Source organism: Lepus europaeus, chromosome 13, assembly GCF_033115175.1.
Source record: "Lepus europaeus isolate LE1 chromosome 13, mLepTim1.pri, whole genome shotgun sequence".
Classification (NCBI taxonomy): Eukaryota; Metazoa; Chordata; class Mammalia; order Lagomorpha; family Leporidae; genus Lepus; species Lepus europaeus.
Genome location: NC_084839.1, coordinates 43,922,895 through 43,947,912, shown reverse-complemented (window position 1 = coordinate 43,947,912; position 25,018 = coordinate 43,922,895). Strand labels below are relative to the sequence as shown.

At 44.3% G+C, this 25,018-nt stretch overlaps 2 protein-coding genes across 3 annotated transcripts in view; one reads left to right on the top strand and one right to left on the bottom strand.

The window, feature by feature from the left end:
* The window catches only part of FBXO11 (F-box protein 11), a 93,505-nt gene extending 90,637 nt beyond the window's left edge, over positions 1–2,868 (top strand). The window contains exons 20-23 of the mRNA XM_062209405.1: positions 436–543; positions 832–940; positions 1,375–1,473; positions 1,559–2,868. Of these exons, the coding sequence (XP_062065389.1) occupies positions 436–543; positions 832–940; positions 1,375–1,473; positions 1,559–1,688 (446 nt within the window). The 3' untranslated portion in view covers positions 1,689–2,868. The remainder of the gene's footprint in view (positions 1–435; positions 544–831; positions 941–1,374; positions 1,474–1,558) is intronic.
* Positions 2,869–2,872: 4 nt separating this feature from the next.
* On the bottom strand, positions 2,873–24,580 carry MSH6 (mutS homolog 6). Of its 2 annotated transcripts, none has more exons than XM_062209402.1 (10): positions 24,245–24,580; positions 13,907–14,106; positions 11,507–11,676; positions 7,587–10,131; positions 5,118–5,386; positions 4,157–4,274; positions 3,921–4,010; positions 3,488–3,642; positions 3,163–3,362; positions 2,873–3,039 (listed from the first exon to the last, which is right to left on the bottom strand). In XM_062209402.1, exons 1-10 carry the CDS (start codon positions 24,493–24,495, stop codon positions 2,958–2,960), a joined length of 4,080 nt encoding a protein of 1,359 aa, XP_062065386.1. In that variant the 5' UTR covers positions 24,496–24,580; the 3' UTR covers positions 2,873–2,957. The 2 variants fall into 2 exon arrangements, with proteins under 2 accessions (XP_062065386.1, XP_062065387.1); XM_062209403.1 differs by lacking the exon at positions 2,873–3,039 and adding an exon at positions 22,485–22,492 and having other exon boundaries at positions 3,185–3,349; positions 24,256–24,580.
* Between the last annotated feature and the right edge of the window lie 438 nt (positions 24,581–25,018).

Here is a 25,018-nt window from a genome sequence, read left to right as displayed (position 1 = left end):
CACAAAAATTTAAAAATGTCCACAGTGGGTTCTAGTCCCGGTCGGGGCACCGGATTCTGTCCCGGTTGCCCCTCTACCAGGCCAGCTCTCTGCTATGGCCCGGGAGTGTAGTGGAGGATGGCCCAAATGCTTGGGCCCTGCACCCGCATGGGAGACCAGAAGATCCTGCCTTCGGATCAGCAGGATGCACTGGCCACAGCAGTCATTGGAGGGTGAACCAATGGTAAAGGAAGACCTTTCTCCCTGTCTTTGTCCACTCTGCCTGTCCAAAAAAAAAAAATTTTTCCTTGAATGTCATTAATAAAAATTAGTTATATAGTGAATGTTAACAGTGAAAGCAGATGTTTCTGTCAGTAAATAGCTACTATCTAATTTCATGTTTCTTTTAATAAATGCTAAAGTGATGCATGTACTTACTTGTAAATTTTACTTCAGGTATTGAGATCACAAATCATGCAACGGCAACACTAGAAGGCAATCAGATTTTTAACAACCGGTTTGGAGGCTTGTTTTTAGCATCTGGTGTTAATGTGACAATGAAAGGTATGTCATTTGTGCCTGTAAACATGTGAGATGTGCCACACAAAGATCAGAAGCCATTGTTTGAATTCCTTCTGTCACTCTCCAAATTGAAGAGAATCAATAGATTTAAAATTTTTCTGAACAGCCGGAGTATCTTTTTATTCTTAGCCCCTTTCTTAAAATTATTTTACTGGTCACCTTCAATTAAAAAGCTCTTAAAAACTGAAACTATTAGACAACCCTTACATTTTTACAGTTTTTAAAAATGTTCTTTGTCCTTTACATTTTTACTTTTTTCTTTTATTGCAGATAACAAAATAATGAACAATCAAGACGCCATAGAAAAGGCTGTTAGTAGAGGCCAGTGTTTATATAAAATATCAAGTTATACCAGCTATCCCATGCATGATTTCTACAGGTATATTTCTAAATTACTTGAGACCTGAGAAGGGGAAGGGGAAGGACTCCCATACAAGCATAACTGAAAATTGCCCACATCGAGTCCTGTTTATTCAGTTTAGGACCATAAATATGGAAAAACGTACTACTGCAGTAACTGATGTCCTTCAAAATGTGGAAATGTTTGCAACATAGTGTTTTTGTTAGGATTTTCAAACCAAAGTTGGGCATATCCCAGTCACTGAGTGACAGTTTTTGACTCCCCTAAGTTGATTTGAGTAAATCAAAGAAAAACTTGATACACGTTGAGCTTTTGCAGTTTGAGCTGCTTTTCTGCAACTTACAGGTCATTCTTTTTCCTCAAGACACAGGACAACAGGAATATAACCTGAGTGCAATTATTCTGAATTTATGACATGTTTGAGAAAAATAATGTAAGGTTTTGCTTTTTAGATGTCACACTTGTAACACCACAGATCGAAATGCCATATGTGTGAACTGCATTAAGAAGTGCCATCAGGGACATGATGTAGAGTTTATTAGACACGATAGGTATGTAGCACACTTGCTTATTACTATGTTACCCAATCATTTTCCCCGTCACTTTCCTAATTTTTGGGTTCTCATTTTGCTTTAGGTTTTTCTGTGACTGTGGTGCTGGAACACTGTCTAACCCTTGTACATTAGCTGGTGAGCCTACACATGATACAGATACACTATATGACTCTGCTCCACCTATAGAATCTAATACATTGCAGCACAACTGAACTCCTTCCCTAAAGAAAAGTCCTGCCATTCTAACATCATAACTTAAAACATTTTTTGGAAGAAGATTTAAAAATATTTGCCCATGCTACAGGAAGAGACTGTATTAAAAAAATGGATACACAAGGTCAGTTGACACTATGAAGCTCAAGCTACCAAAAAGAAAGTGGCAATATATTGACTCAGGATCTCAGAGCTGGGTGTTTTAGCATTACGGTGTAAAGACTTTTGAAGGGACAGAAGTGAAGAAAATAAGCTGCAATTTTGTACAGATACCAACTTCTGAAAAGCTGGTGTTTTTACAACTAGCATTGAATGCAGTCCAATTTGCAGTAGTAATCTTCAATAGACAAGCAGCTTTGTTGCTGCCTTTATGGACATGGGTACCAATTGCTTTTGTAATATGGTAAAAATGTGAGCTAGCACTTCTGCGTTTCTTTTGATTTTTTTTAACATGTATTCAGATTGAGAAATATGATTTTAATGCTTTAATCTCATGTAGTTTGTTTTTAATTTCAAGCAAAATCTTATTGTACTTGAATGTGCCCTGTTTTGTTAGCACACCTAGACTTGCTGTAACTGTACTCATGTCCCAGTATGTACGTTCTTTCTATGAAAGAGAAAACACTAATCTTAAATTATATCCAGCAATGTTTCTGGTATCCTTTAAGAAAAGTTAAGACTTATTATTTCCTTTCCTTTCCTTCCCCCTTCCCTGTGCAGCATTCAAAACCACCCTCCCCCCACCCCTAGAAAAAGTGAGTGTTTTAATGAGACTTCCTAGGAAGGGATGCACTGTAAAACAAAAGTATTCTTGTAACTCAGTTTTGTGAAAGGTAAGAAACTACTATGTTTTAAAGTACACTTTAGAAAGTCTCTTCAAAACAGTCCTGTATTTGAACTCTGTTCATAGTTTTTTTTTGAACAGTTTAGACAAAACTGCTGGAAATTAACACAATTTCCCGCATTAAGCTGAGACAAGCATATATATACAGCCCTATACAGTTTCATAACCCCCCTCCCCCATTTATGTGTATTGGTGACAGTGGGTATAAACAGCCTGAAAGTGTATGCATGTACCATAACATCTAGACTTAATATATTGTGGAGTATTCAATAACCATTATGTAGAAGGTAGATAAGAATTAAAAGGGTTTAATTTCCTAGAAAGAAAATGGAAAAATGGTCATTTTTAAAAAATAAAGTTTATTAGATCATAATGTTGTGTGAATTTACCACCTTTGTCAAAAGTCAAAGCTTCCAAGTGTAGTCTATAATTCCTTAATCAAAGTCAGCAACTTATGGAGCGCGTCAGCATCTACAGTCGACCTCTCACTAGCCAGGCAAACTTCCCTTAAATTAAAAAAAAAAATTTCTTTTTACTTTTTTTTATGGTCTATCCTCCCTCCCCCTTTACTTCCTCCAGGTCAGCTATATGGTTAATTACAGCCTTTATCCAAGCATAAATATAATTACCGAAATAATCGCAGTGATTGAGTCATCTTCTCAAATTCTCTGGCTTTTCTGTGTCCCTTTTGAATGACCTCTTCTGGAAGATTAGCAAGTCTTGCTGCATTGAAGCCATAGCTCTTGGGACAAGCTCCCTTAATGAATTTATAGAGGAAGGTAATAGTCTCCTGACTGGGGTCTTCACACTCATTTTCTACCATGCATGCCTTAAAGGGGAGGGGGGAGGGAACACAACCTTGATTAGCTGTTACATTCATGTACTAGCAATTTAAGTACCCAACTTGTTTCCTCAGAAAACTGAACAAAGTTTGAATAAACAGTTTGCACATACCATATGTCCTAGACGCACAGCATCATTTTGAGAATAATCTTCTACTAATGAATGGTAGTGAGTAGAAAACAAAGTACGACACTTAATAGTCTCAGCAAGTTCTTTAACAACTGCATTGGCTATTGCTGTCCCATCAAAGGTTGCAGTACCTCTTCCTGTGAAAGTTTTAATATTGCATATTATCTGCCTGCTACACCAAGAAGGACATACCTTACAAAGGAATGCAAGCTCAGAGGAGATTAGTACAGTAACATCATTTAGTGACTCTAAAAGCATTCTATAAATAGCAGCACTTGGGGTACAGTGAACAAAGTGAAGTTCAAAAACTTTGTACTAAAAACTAATTTTTTCTGGAAGATTATCTATAGAGCATCAAGGTTTTTGTTACAACATGGGATGAGTGTATGTAAAACTAATGTTTTAAATGTCTTACCTAATTCATCTACAAGAACCAGGGAATGTGCTGTTGCATGTGTAAGTATGCTGGCCGTCTCACTCAATTCCACAAAAAATGTACTTTCACCTTAAAAAAATTTTCACAAAGATGATCATTTTTAAAAACTTAACAGATTTATTCTTACTATATATAACACTAGAGAAATGAGAAGACTTAAATAACTTGTTCAAGAGGCAGATGGTCAAAGCCCTGGGTGGAAAAAGCAAACTCACCTGACATTATTCTATCTGAGGCACCGAGTCTAGTAAACACTCTATCAATTGGCGTGAGCCTACACACTTCAGCAGGTACATAACAACCCATCTGAGCCATTACAGCTAATAGGCCAGCCTGTGAATGAGGGAGGAAAAGGTCTTTTTATGATCGGTGTTTAAAAACCTACATAATAAACATTTGTCTGTCTAAAAAACCCCTAACAAGGTAAGGCATTCCGAGAGCTTCACAATCCCACGTAGGCTGGTTCTGTTTCTAAATTATACCTATTTGCTTAAGGATGAGGCTGAGATACAGAAGAGGCTTCGGGCCTGCTTGGCCTTTAAAACAAGAGCCTGAATCCTACCCTGAACCGAGTAGTAGATGGAACCTGGAGTGCGCTTCAGAGCTGCTTTTGCCTCAAGCCAATTTTTCTATCAAATGAATATTTCAAGGGGTCCATCCCCTGTACATAGTCATGTTCTTCAGATTTTGATTTATACAAAGGTCAAATGAAAACCACAGCTATTTTATCTCTCTAGCTAATGAGTTGCTAATTTCTTTCCCTCCTTACAACCTTTTAAAAATGCAGAAAACATTTCTAATTCCGGGGGGGGGGGGGGGGTGAATAACCCCTAATACATCAAAAGGCTGTTGTGTCTTCCCTAAAAGCAGTTTCTAACAGTCATGAGAAAATCATGAATTTTATTTCCTTTCTCATTAGCATGTCTACCATAAGCTTAAAAGGATTCCTACAAGCATCTCTACATAGAGCTAGCCTTCACATGTTTTTAATACATCTACCTTCTGAACTCAAAAATACCTCATGACGTGAGAGCACTCTTTGGACAAAGAGTTCAAAGTAAATCAGTCTCTTTTATGAAACACTCTGTTTGCTAAGTGATGACCTAAATATGCCATCTACTCATTCTTAGTGTTACAAAATGACTTTCTGAAGACAAAGGCTTAAAAGTCAGTTACCTGTCTCATGAGGGTAGACTTGCCCCCCATATTCGGTCCAGTAACAAGCACACAATAGGCTTTGCCATTTTCCTCCTCATCTTCCTCACAGCCTATTAGAATGTCGTTAGGAATAAAATCATCTCCAAAAAATGTCTTGGTAATGCAGGGGTGGCGTGATCCTTTAAGCTCTAAGAAGGGAGGCGTGTTTTCTCCTGGCAACAGAATTACTGGACGGCACATAGGGCCATCACCCCCTCGACTGTAGTTAGCAAGGCACAGTAAGACATCTGTTAAAGAGAGGTAAAAATATGGTTTCATTGTTCTGGGAGTTTCTTAGTAGGTAGTAAACTACTGATGTAGTACTACATATTATTGCTTCTTTAAAAAAAGACAAAAAACAGTTGGCACTCTCAGTAACATTAATAGCTGCCCAGCACATAAAATGCTTTGTAACAAAGTTACCAGTGTTTAATGAGAAGTCAATTTCAGCCCAAGATCTCTTTCCTCAAAAGGCTTGGCCTCTAACATCTGGACCAGAAGAGTGCCAAGGGGAAACTAAAAGTACACCAAATGAAGGGCAGGCCTAGCAGTTAAGAAAACCCACGTATGAGTGCCTGGGATGGAAGCCTGGCTCCAGTCCCAACTTGCGCTAATGCAGACCCTGGGAGGCAGCAGTGGAGGCCCAAGTAATTAGGTTGCTGTGACCATGTGAAAAACCTAGATTGAGTTCTTGCCTCCTGGCTTCAGTTCAGCCCAATCTTGGCCATCACAAAGATTTAAAACAATAGTGAACCAGTGGATGAGAACCAACTCAACAAAAATATACCAACCAGACACCATACTTACCTCTCTCTGTCTCCAAAACCCTGTGGTTAACACTTCCTTAGGGGAACAGAATGTTCTAAGAATTGGCACAAGAATACCAAAACAATCTTGAAAGGCAGATAAACTGATCATTTGGAAAACCCGTGCTTAAGAATTTTAACCAATTACTTAATGCAGCAGACAGATGCCATTCTATTTCATTAAGATAGCATTCAGACCAAATAATTTTTGTTGCAAGTCTGGATAAACTACCTTTGCTGTGTTTTTAAAAGAACACGGACTATAAACCTCAAGTATAAAACAGCAAAGGCTCCAGATAGGTTGCCACAGCATTTAAAGAAAAAATTATGAAGCTGAAAAGGTTACTGATTAATAAATACATCAATCAGGGCTTTTTAAAATCAACTGGAGGGGGCCTGCGCCACGGCTCAATAGGCTAATCCTCTGCCTGCAGTGCCGGCACACTGGGTTCTAGTCCCGGTCAGGGCGCCAGATTCTGTCCCGGTTGCCCCTCTTCCAGGCCAGCTTTCTGCTATGGCCCGGGAGTGCAGTGGAGGATGGCCCAAGTCCTTGGGCCCTGCACCCACATGGGAGACCAGGAGGAAGCTCCTGGCTCCTGATCAGCGTGATGCACCGGCCGCAGCGTGCCAGCCGCGGCGGCCATTGGAGGATGAACCAACGGCAAAAGGAAGACCTTTCTCTCTCACTGTCCACTCTGCCTGTCAAAAAATTAAAAAAAAAAAAAAAAAAAAGAAAAGAAAAAGAAAATCAACTGGAGGGAGCAAAGTGGAACAATTTTGGATAAAGAGAAAAAAGGGAAGATTCATCTTTTGAAAGGTGCTCACAAAGATTCACAAATAGAAAAAGGAAAAAACAGTAAAGAATAAACTTTGGGGCCATCGAGTTAAGCCGCTGCTTCCAACGCCGGCATCCCTTATGGGCACCAGTTCAAGTCCCCGCTGCTCCACTTCTGATCCAGCTTCCTGCTAATGCACCTGGGCAGCAGTGGGTGATGATGGCCCAAGTCCTCGCTTGGGCACTTGTACCCACATGGGAGACCCAGAGGGAACTCCCAGCTCCCGGTTTTGGCCTGGTCCAAGCCCTGGCTATTGAAGCCATCTGGGGAGTGAACCAGTAGGTGGAAAATCTCTTCTCTCCCATAACTTTACCTTTCAAGTAAATAAATCTTAAAAAAATTTAAAAGCAAGCAATGAATTAAGATATAACCATAATGTTAAAAAAGCTTGGAAACAATACTTCTCAAACACTAAGAAAGTTCCATTTAAAAAGGAACTCTAAAGTTTGCCTTATTAAGTAATACACTCCTATCAGTCTTTTCTGTTAATTTACTCAAGCCTGAAGGTTAGAGGGCTACTCATAATTAAAGCAGGCTTCAACTAACTAAAACTGGTGTGGGCAATTAAGTCATTTTACTTAGTGAGCAGCAGGCAAGTATGTATGTAAATTTTAACTATTACAAGGATACTTTTCAAAGTCTGGAAAAGGGAAATAAATTTTGAAATTGCATGCATAATTTTTCTTAACAGGCAGTATCCACAAGCTTTTTGAAGGTCCCTGAGTATAACTTACAACTTAGGGGTATTCAACTGGGACACAGAGCATTAACCAAAGCCTGAGCGACAAGCTTGTTTCAAGTCTTACCCAGCACTGCGATGCACTCTACAGCAGAATGCCAGTCCTTGTAGTTTTTATCAAAGTTGTAGAATAGTCGTCGCATGCAGTCCTTCAGTGATACGTCTCTCCGTTCTTCTGCGTTTATCAGATTGGCCAATTTCTTCTCAATAGTTTTGGTCCAGTATCTTTTGCAGCCTTTCTTGGTAGATTTCAACTCATACTCTTCTGGCAAATTGCGGGTGGTGAAATTCTCTGGGATTTCCAGCTGGTAGCGGTTCCTACCAATCCCCCAGTAGACTATGGTCCTACAGCCAATTCGACTGCGTTGTTTCTCTAAGTAGTCCAGGAGGCTCTGTTCATTTTCTCTTATATCAGCAAGAGCTTGGTCATAATCACTGTCGAATCCTGCTTTGGGAGTAATGAGTCCAGTCTTCCGAGCCTTTTCATGGTCAAAGGCCGTATCCCATCGGTGCAGTTCCATAGTCAAATCAGGAAAACGGCCTTCAGGGTTTTTTGTCTGCAAAGTTATGACCTGCTTCAGGAGTTTTGACTTAAAGTCATCGACGACGTCTTCCATAACCTCTACAATCTTACACATTGTTTTGAATCCTTCAAGAGCAGAAAGAAAATCAATTATCTTTTTTTTGCTGTATGTAGTTTCTTCATACATTATAGCCCTACTGTCTGGGTGGTTTTGGCTCTTTAGGGGAGACCCAACGTTGTGAATTTTACTCAGAAGCCTTTCAAGATCTGGAAGCTTCTTCAGAAGGTCTACAACTTCAGAGACTTTATCAGGCACGGCCATGAGGTCTTCTATGGCATCTAGACGATCATTGATAGCACAAGGGCTACAGAGTGGGGCACAAAGCCAGTGCTTGAGGAGCCGCTTACCAAAGGGAGTGTAGCAAGTATCAATCTTCTCTAACAAGGTCCCTTCAGTAGAGCCATTTGTCCCATTCAGAAAAACCTCCAAGTTGTTTAAGGTCACTGCATCTAGCACCATTCGCTGACTGGCTTTAGAGAAGACAGCACCAGGTCTTGCAGCACTGACCATGTCAGAATCTAAAGGAATATATTCTTCAAAATTAGCCATTGATAAAAGCTCCTGATCAATAAGGCATTTTTTGAGGTAGAAGACACAACCACCAAGAGCAGAGAGAGCCAATTCACTCCTCTCTCCTGGCGTCAACCCAATGGAATCAGACTCTGAGGTCATACCTTTAAGCACCTGGGGTAACAGCACCCCACTCTCATTTGACTTTTCTGTAAAATACCCTTCTTCAAGGAGAGTTCTCAGAGTTTTGGCTGCATCCCAAAACTGGGAGCCTGGTATCAGACCCTCCTGAAGAGAAGAGGATAATGAGCCCTTCAGGACTGCCTTGGTTTCGACTGAGAGATTTCCTTTCTCAAACAAGACTTGCGCTGGAGGATAGTGTGCCACTAGGGTCCTAAACCTAGAGCAATGGCGGTCATCTGCAAACTGACCTATGGAAAACTTCCCCAGTGACGTGTCAACAAAGCACACACCATACACACGAGTGTGGCCAGAAGAATCTTCCTCTTTCTCCTTCAGGCTAAGAAGAAACTTACTGTAGTTCTCAGAAGGGTCACCTTCCAGCACACTGTAGGTCTGTGTACCCTTGGTGATGATCCTACAAATCTCCCTCCTTACCACTCTGTCATGTTTAGATATGTGTGCCATCTTTCGGCATCTTGCCTCCATCATTTCTGGGGTTTCAGTCTGTTCAACGCGTGCTACTTTATAGCCCTTCTGCACCAAGGAATCCGAATATCGGCCAAAAGCAATTTCAGGAAAACCAGAATGCGCCCAGTTGCCTTTCATGAATACCAGCCCCAGTTCACTGACGCCAATAAGAGCATCCATATGATACAGTTCATAAAACTTCCCCACCTTATAGAAGATGACAAGATCAAAGTTCTGAGACTTAATCTGCCACCACTTCCTCATGCCAGGAGTACAGGAATTCAGGAAATCTTCAGGCACATAGAGCGTGGATGCATCAAAGTCGGGGTGATCGGGCCGCCTCCTGTGTGCATCTCTTCTCTTTTCCTTTTTAAGCCACTCTAAAGTTTCATGGTACCAGGTAGTGGGGCGACCACTGTCATCACCTCCTCCTCCACTAACCTGGGCATGGGACTCAGAATTCTGAGGAGCAGAGAAAGCACTCAAAGTACTCTTGGTTTCTGCCAAAATGCCAGGTGCTCGCTTGGTGGCTGAGGGCATCTCCTTCCTTGAATTCTTCCTTTTAAGAGACCCATTTCCAGTCACCATTCTCTTTCGCTTGGGAACAACTTTAACAGGGCTGTCCAGGCCTTCACTATCACTGTCACCCATTGCACTGCTAACTTCATCACTGCTTCCTTCCTCCTTAGCATCTGGCTTGAATTCCACATCAGAGCCACCAACGTCACTCTCAGAGTCTGAAATGACCCTTCGTTTTTTTATTTGGCGGCTACTTCGCCTAGATCCTTGCAATTTAGGCTGCACTTCCTCTTCACTCTCAATCTCATTATCTTCTTCACTCTTATCTGATGCGTAAGTTGGAGCTACCTGCCAGGCAAGGAAAGAATATTTAAAAACACAGCAAAAGTTTGGAAAGTTACAAAACTGCTATGGAGTATTTCTCAGTCTACTTCAACTTCATAGGCCTCCAGAAGAAACTTTTCTTAAATATTGGTTTTAGTCTCACCTAACATTAGACAGGTGTCACACTGCAAGCTTTAGCGACTGCTCCTGTAGGAGTTCTAGACAACAGCGATGACACTGTAGTGTGGTGCGCACCACATGTGCCAACAGCTGATGTGCTCAGTCACTTCTAACAAACAGAAAAGTTAGAATTTCACCATGTTATAAATTATTTAAGTGGGCCACAGACTGCAGTGTCAGCATCCCATATGGGTGCTGGTTCGACTCCCGGCTGCTCCACTTCCAATCCAGCTCTCTGCTGTGGCCTGGGAAAGCAGCAGAAGATGGCCCAAGTCCTTGGGCCCTTGTACCTGTGTGGGAGACCTGGAGGAAGCTCCTGGATTCAAATCAGCGCAGCTCTGGCCATTGTGGCCAACTGCAGAGTGAACAAGCAGATGGAAGACCTCTCTCTCTGCCTTTCAAGTAAATAAAATAAATTCTTTAAAAAAAAAAAGGCGAGCAATCTATACTGGTCCTAATGCTTGCTGCTCCACAGACCAGCTGTATCTTAGGCATGGCACAAGCAGTAGTAAGCAAAAAGGTCTCTGTAGTTACCAACAAGTTTCTCAACCTCTGATGAATGCTAAAATTCCTAATTACAAGCTTAAAGATAAAGATGAAAATACCCATTACATATTAACTTGCTTATTCCGTTTAATCTATAAGGAATAAAACAAAAGCTTAGTTACACATGAATCTCTTTTGGGATGCAGCCCGTTAATTTGCTAATTTAGGGAATATAGCTCATTTGCTTTAAGTGAACTAATTATCTGCTGATTTCTTCAAAAGGTTTTAATTCACTCAGTTAACAATGATTAACACTTGAAACCAGGGTTGTTTCGGGGTTATTTCATGAAAGATACAACAAAAAATATTGAAACTAAAAACATAAACCTAGGTAATCCAGGACATGAGTACACCCTCACATAGAAGCCTACTGCCTAGCTCAAGAACCAATTTTCTGGCCACATCCTTACTGTCCCTGGCTGGCTACTTCTTTCCAGAACAGTACTACTGCTTGTAGTGCCTTGTCCTCCCAGCAGGCTGGACAACTTATGTTTAAAAAAAAAAAAAAAAAAATTGCTAGCAGTTGATATTCTAAATAAATTACAATCTTTGGAGTACAGATGTATACTTGTGTGAAACTAATAGAAATGTAACAAGAGAACACCGCTTCAATGTCTTTCCTTTTTTCTTCCATAATCCTTGTAGCAGAAATAACTTGAATGCAGTGTCCCACCTCCATCTCTTCCTCCTCCTCTTGCTCTGAGGGCTCATCACACACTGCCAATTCAAGCCTCTTAATTTTGTCTTTATTTAAGGCTTCATCTGCGCGTTCCATTGCTCTCAGTATTTCAGGCTTTGAACTATAAAAATGACCTCCCTTCTGGGCTTCCTTCGATTTTGAACCTAGAAATATATTTGCAAATAAGAACTTGTTGGCTGGATAACTGGTTCATCCTATAGCAAGAATGACAACAATCATGGAAGAACTACCAGTGAAACTGAAATCACCAATTTTAACTCCTTGAGGTTGCCCTGTTGGGTCACCCAGGATCATTTAGTCTCTCTTCTAATAGGGATGTTAATAGAACAGCAGAGAGAGGCCAGCACTGTGGCTCAGTGGGCAAAACTACCACTTGCGATGCTGGCATCCCATTTCAAGTCCTGGCTCCACTGCCAATCCAACTCCCTCCTAATGCGCCTGCGAAAGCAGTGAAAGATGGCACAAGTGCTTGGGCCCTGCCACCCACATAGGAGAACCAGATGGAGTTCCTGACTCCTAGCTTCTGCCTGACCCAGCCCCAATCATTGAGGCCATCTGCACAGTGAACCAGCAGATGGAAGATTAATTGACCTCTCTCCCCAGACCCCTTTGCACTCCCTTTCAAATTAATTACAAATTATCAGAGAGGCATGGGTGAAAAGAAACTGGTCTTTTTATTGCGTTTTCATCTTAGATTTATTTGTAAAGCAAAGGTTGGATCAAGTGTTCTTGGGAACAACTTTACCACTATATAGACAGTATGGGGAGTGCAGCTGCATGAGACTTTGAGAGACGTTCAGAGTCACCCTTCAGTTGACTTTGTTGCAATTTGTAGTTTTGGCATAGCTCTTTACAGAAAAATGGGAAATTGTACTTTTTTATTTGAGACAGCACAAACAAGTTGTTAATCATATGGGAATTTAGATTATTCTATTTTTGTATACAAAAATGATGAAATGTTTTAGATCTGTTAAATTTAGACAAATTCAGGTTTCTTTTCCAAGTCTGGTTACATATTTCTATCTGGGAAGAAGAACAGAGCAGAGACATTTCTAGTCAGACCATGGAAAAGAACTAAATTCCATACATACCATCAGACTTGACCTAACCTCTTGCTCAATAGGTAGAAACGCTGTTTGTTATAACAAAATGAGTATTATAAAGAGTTTTACTTTAACACAGAGCAATTTTATTTTAAAAGTGGGTTTTGATATAAAGTCCCTGCTGGGAGGCTGGCTATTCACCTGTTTATTTACATGTATCTCATCTAGCTGATTTTGGGAGAAAACATTTATATTTAATATCAAAGCTGCCTTTAACTGACTGTATACAGTGTTTTTCCTTAAGTAAAATATTCAGAAAGGGTCTCAACATAAACCTTTTTTACAACTCTTGCTGCACTGAGGAGGTGTGTTGTACCTGTTAGCTGCCACTGAGTGAGGTCATGAGAAGAGAGACTATCCCAGGTGACCCAATGGTTAGGATAATTTGACAAAATAATGACAACAACAAATTCTCAGTCTCTTTAAGTCACTTTTCCAAAGCGTTTTTAAAATCTCAAAATGAGTCCTGGAAAGGACCTCATTTATAATCTGGTCCAAAAAAGGATCATTTTACATCAAAGTAAACAGGATCAGAAAATAAATTACTTTGGTTAGTTCAGAGTATTACAGCACACTAGTAGAGAAGACAAAACAAAATTTCCTGATTGTCTTTCTACCATGTACGTCAGATTTTCACTTAGACTTCACTTTCTTTGATTCCCCAGCCCACTCTAGTGCACCATGAACATTATGGCCAAATGGCATCATTCCCAAAGACATCTGGGAAACGGACCCTTGTTCCGATTCTAAAAGAGTAACTGGCAGTGAGGAGCAGACAGAGTAATGGTAATGTGTGGTACCCATACCCTAAAATCATACTGTACATGCACTGTATAATTCAAGAAGACTGTGTGGTGCACCCAGCCTTCGTAAGCGGACTGCTGACATATGTCTGCGGTTGAGGATTTTGGAGGCCAGGATCTCCACTCTTCATAGACAGTGTCACTCATCTGCATGCCATATATCCTGAATACATGATCCTTTGGCTCCTTCAACATGGAGACAGTTTAATCTAATCTTGCTGTGGCTGAACTTGGTATTTTGGTTATAATGCCAGTCATGAGATTTTTTTTTCCTTTAAGGACATAACATCGCTCTAAATCACTAGAAGGAAAGAAAAATTCCATTCCACAAAACAAGCTGCTTGAAGACCAGCTGCATTTTATTCTCATGCCAGAATCCTTCATGCCTTCCACTCCTATTTGTTGTAGTAAAATACAGTTAATGGACTCTATCCCCTCTCTCTCTGCAGTAACCCCTACCGTCTTACCTGTGTATGGCTTTAACAGCCTTTTGCTAACCCAGCCTCTTGTTGGGCTGTCATCAAAAAACTGTACATGGACACGAACTGATTTCCCTTTCTGGCGGATGAATGTTCCATCAAAGGGGTGGTTGTACACCAGACAAGGCCACCAGGGGTAACCCTCCATCTTGGCCCAAACCAAATCACCTGGTGAGAAGTCACAAGAACTGTTGCCAAAAGGAAATGCATAACTTGGTTAATATCTGATTAAGGTTATTTTAAAAGCAATTACCTACAAATAGACAATTTCAAGGAGATTATCAGTAAGACTCCTCTGAAGTTTTCTAGCACTAATATTCAAACATACAAACTTAAGCTAGCTAATGTAAGTATAATGTTTAACTATCAAGATACAAATAAATTATTGGAATTAAGGTGAGAAACCATTTCTCAGAATCATCCAACATGTAAGGACTACAGCAGAATTCTGGCGGCAGGAAAAAGCCATAAACTATTGTACATGAATTTAAAGACTGGTTTATTTTAGTGTGAAAACTCTTGAAATCCATGCAGTTTTTTTTTTCATAACGTGCATTTTCCATGGATTTTCTGAGGATTCCCACCCATGTATAAGAAACAGACTAACGCATAGTATTAATACAAAACATCGATTCCATAATTCACTAATGATCTAATGCATTAGACTTTGCTTGGACTTTGTTCCCAGTTAAGCCACAATGTATTCTGAACACAAAAACTACCTAGCACTCTGCTATCCTCCCTGCCCCAAAATTAGTTTTATGGGAAAGCTCTAATCAACAAATAAAAGTGTAGGGAGCACATGTGCCCACAGAATCAAAAGAGGTTCAACCTTCACACTCAGCTCTGTGGGTTTTTCCAGAGAAGGGGAGAAGCTAGCTAATGACCACAACACGCCCCCTAGTGATGGAGAGGACACTAACAGCTGATAATCCCTGCGCAAATATTAGATACCAATATTTTCTTGGCCTGTTTAAAGGTTTTCTTGAATGACTACAAAATTAAGCACATTACAATATTTTGTTACACTTCTGAATAATATTTAGTAATGGAAGTCACCTGATTCAGTCATTAAATATAAAAAGAGCCGGCGCAGCAGCTCACTAGGCTAATCCTCTGCCTGCCGCTCCGGCACCCCAGGTTCTAGTCCCGGTGCTCCTCTCCCAGTCCAGCTCTCTGCTGTGGCCCGGGAAGGCAGTGGAGGATGGCCCAAGTGCTTGGGCCCTGCACCCATGTGGGAGACCAGGAAGAAGCACCTGGCTCCTGGCTTTGGATCGGCGCAGCGTGCCAGCCATAGCGGTCATTTAGGGGGTGAACCAACGGAAGGAAGACCTTTCACTCTGTCTCTCTCACTGTCTGTCTGTCCAAATAAATAAATAAATAAATAAGTGTGTGTGTGTGTATATATATATATATATAAAGAATATTTTCCATGAGCATTGGGCAGGCCATTTAGCCTAGCAATGAAGATATCAGATGGCCCCATTCCACACTGCTTTGGGCTCCTGACTCCAACTCCCTGATTCTGCAGTGTGGAAGGCAGCAGCAGCAGATTCCTGCCACCCATGAGACCTCGACTGAGTTCCCAGGTCCCAGCTTCAGCCTCCACCCAGCCCCAGACCCAGCCCCCTTGTGAGCCTTTGGGAAGTGAATCAGCAGATAGGAGCTCACTCACTCTTTTCTCACTCTCAAATAAGTTAGAAAAATAAAAATTTAGCACTACGATTATAGAAACCCTCAGGATATTAAGTGAAACATGAACAGGAGCACGATTTAAGGCCTTTATGGTATAGACGTTCTCTCATCTCACACAAGTCTGCAGTGCCGTGCACTGAGGACACATCCGCCTGAGGCGCATCACCTCAGTCACCCTCAAACAAGACTCAGACCCCCACCACAGTTGTGCCTCATCCTTACTGCGGTATCACTTAACAGAAAAAAAGACAGCTACCACGTGTAGAACGCTTTGCTCCTGCAGGCTTCTTACCTGCACTTGAGCCATCCAGCCACGCACAGAGCCCATCACACTGTCAAACACAAGATTTCTGTGTAAGTCAGAACCTTCCCCCTAAATGAGGGTAGGGATGGGGATGGGGGTGGGGTGGGGTGGTGAGTGTGGGTGGGTTGGAGGGAACAGCCGGTACATGGGCCTACATGGGCTATGTAAGGCCCACGAAATCATTTGGTCTGGCCCTGCCAAGGGAACCGCAGACAGGAATAGAAATTCAATACATCTACATCAGCTCTACTCCTTTATTTTTGCTGCTAAAGCAGGAAAATAATTTGTATTTGAACAAAGAAATGGTATAACAACTCTCAGCCTGACACCCCAACAAAGACTGACTAAACAGGGCAAATAAATGCCACGTGCGGCATTGTGCGGGCTTCAAACCGCACTGGCCAAGGCAGACTTTCCTGAGGGAGAGAAGAGAGGGGATTCCAATCAGTCACGTCTGGCTGCCCTACTAACATGCAACGAAATTCCCCAAGATCAGACTCCAATGAAGTTTTGGTAGGAACACGGTGAAGCCTTCCTCCCATCACTGGCTAGGTGGAGCCTGTTCTTCCCTTATGTGTCGAAATTATTAAATATCCCTAGATGGGCTCTGAGGCTGGCTAAACACACTGGGTTTTACAGAGTATTCTTGCTTTGTAACACTGAGGATGGCTAGGTCAAGAGTATTTCTCCTGCTTGTAGAAATTGGTCATGGAGGATAAGACTGAAAAAGCTCACCTGGATCAGCCACTTATTACACACATCCGTAAGGACTACAAATTCTCAAGAATGATCTTAGTGCGACAGACAAGAATGCACATCTTGGTGGTGCATTTGAAGTTCAAGGGATCAGGATGTGCAGACCCAAGAGAATTCTATGGTTTCGGAAACCATCCAATCACAGCCTGTTGCCAGGCAGACTTTGTTGCCAGCGGCCATCTTGGCATGGCCTTCTCATTCCACCACAGCCTGGTATGAGGCAACAAAGATTTCAGGAATTTCAACATTTCTGTTAGCTCTCAGAGAAACTAAATAACTAGGCTCAAATTTCTTGAACAAAAATGTGAGATGGACAAACTTGCCTCTTAAAGGTTCCTTCTGTCCTCAATAATTCTTTTCTGACTGAAATGTGAAAGTGGGGGAAAAAACTTTTCAATTTTAGGTTTATGTATATAATTGTAGTAAAACGGTAACTTTGGCATGCATTAGGTTAATCATTCTTGTTTTAACCCAAACTTTGAAGCTTCTAAAGAGCTCTTATCTCAGAACTCTGTCATTTATTTGTACAAATTTTTTTAAAAGATTTATGCCACAGTGCCAGCCCCCATTTAACAGAAATTGTTTTAAACTGTTTCATGGTCTTTTAGGGTTGGGCATTAGGCCCAGTGGTTAAGACATGGCTTAAGATGCCCACAACTCACATCAAAAGTGCCTTGGTTCAAATCCCCGCTCTACTCCTGAATCCAGCTTCCTGCTGATATACATCCTAGGAGAAAGCAGGTAGTGGCTCAAGTACCTGGGTTCCCTGCCAATCTGGGATACTCAGATTGAGTTCCTGGCTGGCTGCTGGCTTCAGTCTGGACCAGCCTTGGCTGTTGTGGGAACTTGGGGAATAAACCAGAGGACAGGATATCTCTCTGTCTCTATCCAAATTTTAAAAACAACAAACAAGGGCAGGCATTGTGGCATAATGGGTAAAGCTGTTGCCTGCACCAGCATACCATATTGACACCAGTTTGTGTCCCAGCTGCTCCACTGCCAATACAGCTCCCTGCCAATGTGCCTGGGAAAGCAGCAGAGGATGGCCCAAGTCCTTGGGTCCCTGCACTCACATAGGAGACCCAGATGAAGCCCCTGGTTCCTGTGCAGCCTGGCACAGCCCCAGCTGCTGCAGTCATTTGGGGAATGAACCAGCAGGTGGAAAATTTTCTCCCTCTTCCCCTAACTCTGCCTTTCAGATAAATAATTCTATTAAAAAATTTTTTTTAAAAATTAAAATGATTAGAAAAGTGTCCTTTCTTTCAACAACTGATTTAAAACATCTCTTTTAAATTTATTTGAAAGATAAATGTGCATCCTCAGCAGGCAAAAAAAAAAAAGGTGTAAGAATCAGTTCCAACCATTATCAGTTTTGAAATAAAATCCTTTTAGAAATAAAATGCTATTAGCAAATAGCTGTTTAGGGGCAGGCACTGTGGCCTGGAGGGTTCAGCTACTGCTTGGAATGCCTGCATCCCATATCAGAGTGTCAGTTTCAGTCCTGGGTGCTCCGCTTCAGATCCAGCTTCCTGCTAGTAATATGCCTAAGGCAGAAAGCAGATGATTCAAGTACTTGAGTCCCTACCACACACATGGGACACCTGGAGAGTTTCTGGCTCCTGGCTTAGGTCTGTGCCAGCCCTGGCTGTTGTGGGCACTTTAGGAGTGAACCAACAATGGAAGAAGTCTGTCACTCGGCCTTTCAAATAAGGGGATGGAGAGGAGGTAGGAGGAAAGGGAAAGGAAGGTAGTTGAGGGAGAGGGAGGAAAGGCAAGCAGTATAATCTAAAATGCTAAGGCTGAAAAATTTAGTAATACATAGTTCTTGCAAGGCTACAAAGTTTTAAGAAAAAATGTGTACTTTAAAAATCCTGGTCTGGGGCTGGTGCTGTGGCGCAGCGGGTTAACGCCCTGGCCTGAAGCGCCAGCATCCCATATGGGTGCCTGTTCTAGTCCCGGCTGCTCCTCTTCTAATCCAGTTCTCTGCTATCGCCTGGGAAAGCAGTAGAAGATGGCCCAACGCCTTGGGCCCCTGTACCCATGTGGGAGACCTGGAAGAAGTTCTTGGCTCCTGGCTTCGGATCCGCGCAGCTCCGGCCATTGCGGCCATCTGGGGAGTGAACCATCGGACAGAAGACCCCTCTCTCTCTACTTCTCCTCTTTCTGTGTAACTCTAACTTACAAATAAATAAATACATCTTAAAAAAAAAAAATCCTGGTCCAAGAAACAGTGCTTTCTGAGCCAAAAAGAGAATTCAGCAGGTAATGAAATCTACTTTGTAATAAAACTAAAGACTTATTTCAATTAAATTCTTCTTCAATCAGTGCTAACAAAAATTTTAATCTACTGATTGTTGGTGTGTATTTAATTTTTTCAAACACAATTTTTAAGATGTATCTCTAGCAACTGTGCAGTTTTTAAAAATGCTAATAAAAGGAACATATTTCAATCCATGCAAATATTTGGATTTTCCTACCAACACTAAATACTATCTTCAAAAATATGTGGAGGCCAGTGCTGTGGCACAGATTTATCCTCCGCCTGTGGTGCCAGCATACTATTATGGATGTTGGTTCTAGTCCCAGCTGCTCCTCTTCCAATCCAGCTCTCTGCTATGGCCCGGGACAGCTGTGGAAAACGGTCCAAGTGCTTGGGCCCCTGCACCCATGTGGGAGACCCTGAAGAAGCTCCTGACTCCTGGCTTTGGAATGGCCCAGGTCCAGCTGTTGGGGCCATTTGGGGAGTGAACCAGTAGATGGAAGACCCTTCTCTCTGTCTCTCCCTCTCACTGTCTGTAACTCTACCTCTCAAATAAATAAATAAAATCTTAAAAATGTGAATATATGGAGCTGGAATTGTGGCACTGCAGCTTAAATTCCCACTTAAGATGAATGCCCTGGGGCCGGCGTTGTGGCATAATGCTGGCATTCTGTAAGAGCATTGGTTCAAGTACTGGCTGCACCCATTTCCTATCCCATTCCCTGCCAATGCACTGGGACTGCTGTGGCCATTTGAGGAGTGAACTAACGGATGGAAGAGCTCTCTCCATCTCTCCCTGCCGCTCTGCCTTGCAAACAAATAAATCAAGTTGGAACACCAAAAAATTTGGAACTTTATATACTTAAATGAGATTCAGTTATGCTTCTACAAGTATTTTTAAAGCTTTAAACAATACATCTGGGAGCCAGTGCTGTGGTGAAGCAAGTAAAGCGGATGGAAGACCTGTCTCTCTCTCTCTACCTTCTGTAATTCTGCCTTTCAAGTAAATAAATAAATCTTAAAAAAAAAAAAACAAAAAAACTTAAATGTTTGGTATTCTCAGGATTTTTTTTTTTTTTTTTTGGACAGGCAGAGTTAGACAGTGAGAGAGAGAGACAGAGAGAAAGGTCTTCCTTTTCTGTTGGTTCACCCCCCAAATGGCCGCTACGGTCGGCGATGCACCGATCCGAAGCCAGGAGCCAGGTGCTTCCTCCTGGTCTCCCACGTGGGTGCAGGGCCTAAGCACTTGGGCCATCCTCCACTGCCTTCCCGGGCCACAGCAGAGAGCTGGACTGGAAGAGGGGCAACTGGGACAGAATCCGGCGCCCCAACCGGGACTAGAACCCGGGGTGCTGGCGCCATTGGCAGAGGATTAGCCTAGTGAGCTGTGGCACCAGCCTATTCTCGGGATTTTTAAAACCAGGAAAAATGTAAAAAGAAATACGGACAGTTCAAAATGATAAATAAAAGTTTCCACATGAGGACAGCGCTGTGGCACATAAGGTTAATTCTCTGCCTGTGATGCTGGCATCCCATATGGGCATTGGTTCTAGTCCCAGCTGCTCCTCTTCCGGTCCAGCTGTGGCCTGGGAAAACAGTGGAAAATGGCCTAAGTGCTTGGGCCCCTGCACCAGTGTGGGAGACCTGGAAGAAGCTCCTGGCTCCTGGCTTTGGAACGGCACAGCTCCAGCCATGGCTGCCATTTGAGGAGTGAACCAGCGGATGGAAGACCTCTCTCTCTGTTTAATTCTGACTTTCAAATAAATAAATAAACCTTAAAAAAAGAAGACGACCTTTCTCTCTGTCTCTCCCTCTCTCTGTAACTCTACCTCTCAAATAAATAAAAATCTTTAAAAAAAAAAAAAAAAAAAGGCTTCCACATAACTAAAAATAAGAAATCATGGGACCAGCATGGTAGGGTAGTACATTAAGACGCTGCCTGCAACAAGTGCATCCCACATGGGCACTGGTTCTAGTCCCAGCTGCTCCACTTCGAATCCAGTTCCCTGCTAACGGCCTGGGAAAGCAGCAGAAGATGGCTCAGGTGTTTGGACCCCTGCCACCCACATAGGAGACCCGGATCAAAGTCTGGGCTCCTGACTCAAGCCTGGCCAGGGCTTCTGGCTTCCCCATGGTTCAGCCTGACCATTGTGACCACTTGGGGAGTGAACCATCACATGGATGATCTCTCTGCCTCACCCTCACTCTCTCTTTCGAATAAATAAATCTTTAAAAAAATTCACTCAGACGAAAGATACACCCAATAAACTTTAAAATCCTGTTTTAAAAATCACATCATTGGGACCAGCGCTGTTGGTGTGGCGGGTAAAGCCGCTGCCTGCAGCGCCGGCATCCCATATGGGTGCTGGTTCAAGTCCCAGCTGCTCCTCTTCCAATCCAGCTCTCTGCTATGGCCTGGAAAAGCAGAAGATGGCCCAAGTCCTTGGGCCCCTGCACCCTTGTGGGAGACCCAGAAGAAGCTCCTGGCTCCTGATCAACCCAGCTCCAGCCACTGCAGCCATCTGGGGAGTGAACCAGTGGATAGAAGACCTTTCTGTCTCTCCCTCTGTAACTCTACCTTCTCAAATAAATAAATGAATAAATAAATCTTTAACAAAAAAAATCACATCACTTTTGCTTTCTCAAGATAAATGGGACTTAGCAAGAAAACTGTGTGTATAAACAGTGAGTGGTCACAGTTGTGAAAGACACTCAAGCTAACTTTGGAAATCAAACTATCCTGGGCCCAGCATCATGGTATGGTGTGTTAGACTGCAGGCTGCAAAGCTGGCATTGCCTTTGAACTTCACTTCTGATGCAGCTCCCTGCTGATGTGCCTGGGGCAGAGCTACAGAATCATTAAGTTTGGGGCTCCTGCCTTTGGTCTGGCTCAGCCCTGGCCCTGGAGGCATTTGGGGAGTAACTAGTGGATAGAAGATATCTCTGTGTCACTTTGCCTCTCCACTAAGTGAAAATAAACATTTTTTTGCCTCTCCACTAAGTGAAAATAAACATTTTTAAACAAATTTTAAAGATGGACAAACTAGACTTTCCCACCAGTATCATCTGTTCATCAAAAGATGACAGGAACTAAGTGAAAGGACAACTTGGGGTACAAGACATGTGGGTCTAGGAAAACAGAGGGAAGACTAACTTCAGCACAAAAACAAATCTCAACAATAAATGTTACAAGATGCTCAGCATCTTTTAAACCCTCTCAAAGGAAGTGAAAAGGTCTCTGTGGCCCAACAGCCTGGTCTGATGAGGCCCCTCCCTACTTCACCTCCCTTCATTCTATCCACAGCTGGCAGGGCCTCTGCCTTCCAGAACCAGCGGCCCACTCCCACAGGATGTCATTTTCGCTTTCCCCCACAACACAAAACTCACACATTCCTTGTTTGGGCTCTAGAACTTCCTCTCTGCTTGTCCTGTTCACTGCAGTAGGCACAACGCCCACTACTAGTAGTGCCTGGCAGAGTAGGTACACGAACATCAGCTGAATGACCTATCTTTAAAAACCTAGCTTCCCGCGTGCGTCTTTATCTACCCACCTTGGAGTCTCTCTCCATACTGGAGACGCTATGCGTATAATGTTGTTCTTCACGTCTTTTGGATTTGGACCTCAAAAAACAGTGCTATTCAATTGTAGGACCCTAAAAATTGGTGTCCTATAGAGAGAGACCCCCAGAAACACTAATTCCACTCCAATCGCTCCAAAAAGCATGAGGAAGTTTATTACATCTGCGCAGATGGGCCGTCTCAAAGCACAACAGCACCCTCTGGTGCAGTGCAAGAAGAGAGGCCCCGATCATCAACCGCACAGAGTATTTAAGGCTTAAAACCACAACATTAGCATATCTCCACAGCATTACAAAAGATCACAAGATAAACCACAGCATGACACATAATCACAAGATAAAGGGTTTTTCCAGGGTGAGGAAACAAAGTCCTTGAGCAAGCACAAATACGGGGTCATCATGACCAAAAACTTAACATAGCTCCTAAAATAATTATCACATGCTCCATTATCTCATAAAAGCATTAACACATTCATCACATGCTACAAGTTCAGCTAAAGCATTTTGCAAGCCCAGCTATTTTATACAAAAGCAAAACAATATGCAGTTAGCTCAAGCAACTCCATTTTAACCCCTTCCTGCCTTATTTTCTCACAATATGCATGTGAAGTATAACCTTACTATAAGTCCATTTAGTTTGGGTGCACGAACAATCAATTCGTGAGTACATCCTGCATTTCTCACTAGGTAAGGGTGTGTCTGAGTCCCACTGGCTCTGCTCCCCACAAGCGACTTCTACTAGAGCACAGAAAGGTTCGCGTACACGAGGGGGACCCTGTAATTATCCTCAGACGTGGACCAATCTGAATCGTCGAAGTCCATTACTCAAAATCACTCACTGGTCTCCGTGAGCTAGGTTTTCTAAACCTGCCATCTCTGCCGTCAACACTCCGTTCTCAAAAAGGCCAGCTTTTTCAACACGTCGCCGCAGCCCGCGACAAAAGGCCGGCCAAAACTGCCCAGAAAGGGAAGAGTCGCGTTCACACCGACAGCGGTCCACTCTCAACTCCGGGAAAAAAAAAATGCTGGCGCCCTACCCCGCCGTGGAGTCGCCCCCGACGATGATTGCACGCCATAAAGTAAGAAGCGACAGCAGCTCACACACGCACCAAACCAAAGCTCCCGACGTCCTGTTTTGGGACAGCCCACGCGGATCCCGGCACTCTGGGCTCCCCGCCCCGCCAGGTTCGCTCCGCCCAATCAGGCCCCGCGGGCCGCGGCGCGACACGCCTCCAGCCCCTCGCTCCTCCGCCCCGACGCCCCCCGAGCCCGCGCCCAGGACCTGCGGTCTCCTCCGCACCTGGGCGCGACCCGGCATCTCCCCCGGGGACCCCGTTCAGCAGCCACGCTCCGGACAGGAACTCGCGCGCGGCCCGCGCCCCCCGGCCTCCCGGCGGGCAGCCCCCTGCCTGAGCACTCGGCGCCGTCTCTTCCCGCCCCAGCCCCAGGCTGCAGCCCCCAGCCCCAGGCTGCCCGCGCCCATCGTCCCTCTCGGCCCCTAGCACCCCCAAAGCTGGCGGGACGCGGCTGCTCCGCCTCCAAAGCGCCTCAAGTCGGCGCGGCTCCTGCGCACCAGCCTCCGAGCCTGCACTGCCCACTTCCTCCTGCCCTGTTTACAAGCTACCCCCACCCCAACCCCCGGCTCCTACACTCTCTCAGGACAACTCTGCAGACCCACCTCCTCCAAGCCCGGGGCCCACCGCGCCCCCGCCCCCGCCGACCCCCGCGGCTACCTGACGTGGACGGCGGGCGCCGCTGACCTGCGAAGCCCTCCGTTCAGGTTCCTCGCCTTTGGTGACGACGCAGAGTCCGCCAGGGGCCTGGGCCCAGGCCCAGCCTCGCTCCAGGCCTCATCCCCGCTGGGGGAAGCGGAGGCCCCCGTGGCAGCGCGGGCGCCGCCGCCGTCTCGTGAAGCCCTGCCCGGGGACTTGTTCGGCGGCGGAGTCTTGGGGAAGAAGCTGAACAGGGTGCTCTGTCGCGACATAGCGACGGTCGCCGAGGCCCAACCGTTCTGTCGGCAAGGAGCGCCTGAAGGCACCGCATCTAGCGCGCGGCTCCTGCTGGCGGGAAACCCCGGGGGGAGGTGCGCTCCGCCGGAAGAACCGGGCCCCTGGGGCCAATCAGCGAGCGAGGCGCGCGCCAGGCCCCGCCCCCTTGCGCGCGGGCTCGCGGGCTCGCGGGCGCGCGCCGCTCCGGCCTGCGGCCCGGGAGCCCCGCGCCCTGCCTCACTCGGGCGACCGGCCAGCCCCGGGACGGCCTGAAGTCCTTAGCGATGGCCGGGCTCTCCGCCCCGGAAAGCCCTCCCTCTCCGGAGCGGAAGCGGCCGGGCGCCGGAGCGTCCTCTGTGCGGGGGCCGCGCGCAGCGTGGGCACGGACCCAATGGCCTGGGACGGGTGCTGGCGCTGGCGTGCGGTCGCCGGGGCCGGCACCTAGGAGCCGGCCTCCAGCCAGCCTGGCTCTTCACGAGCTTGCTCGTTGCAGGCGCGTGGTGAATGTTAACTGAGTGC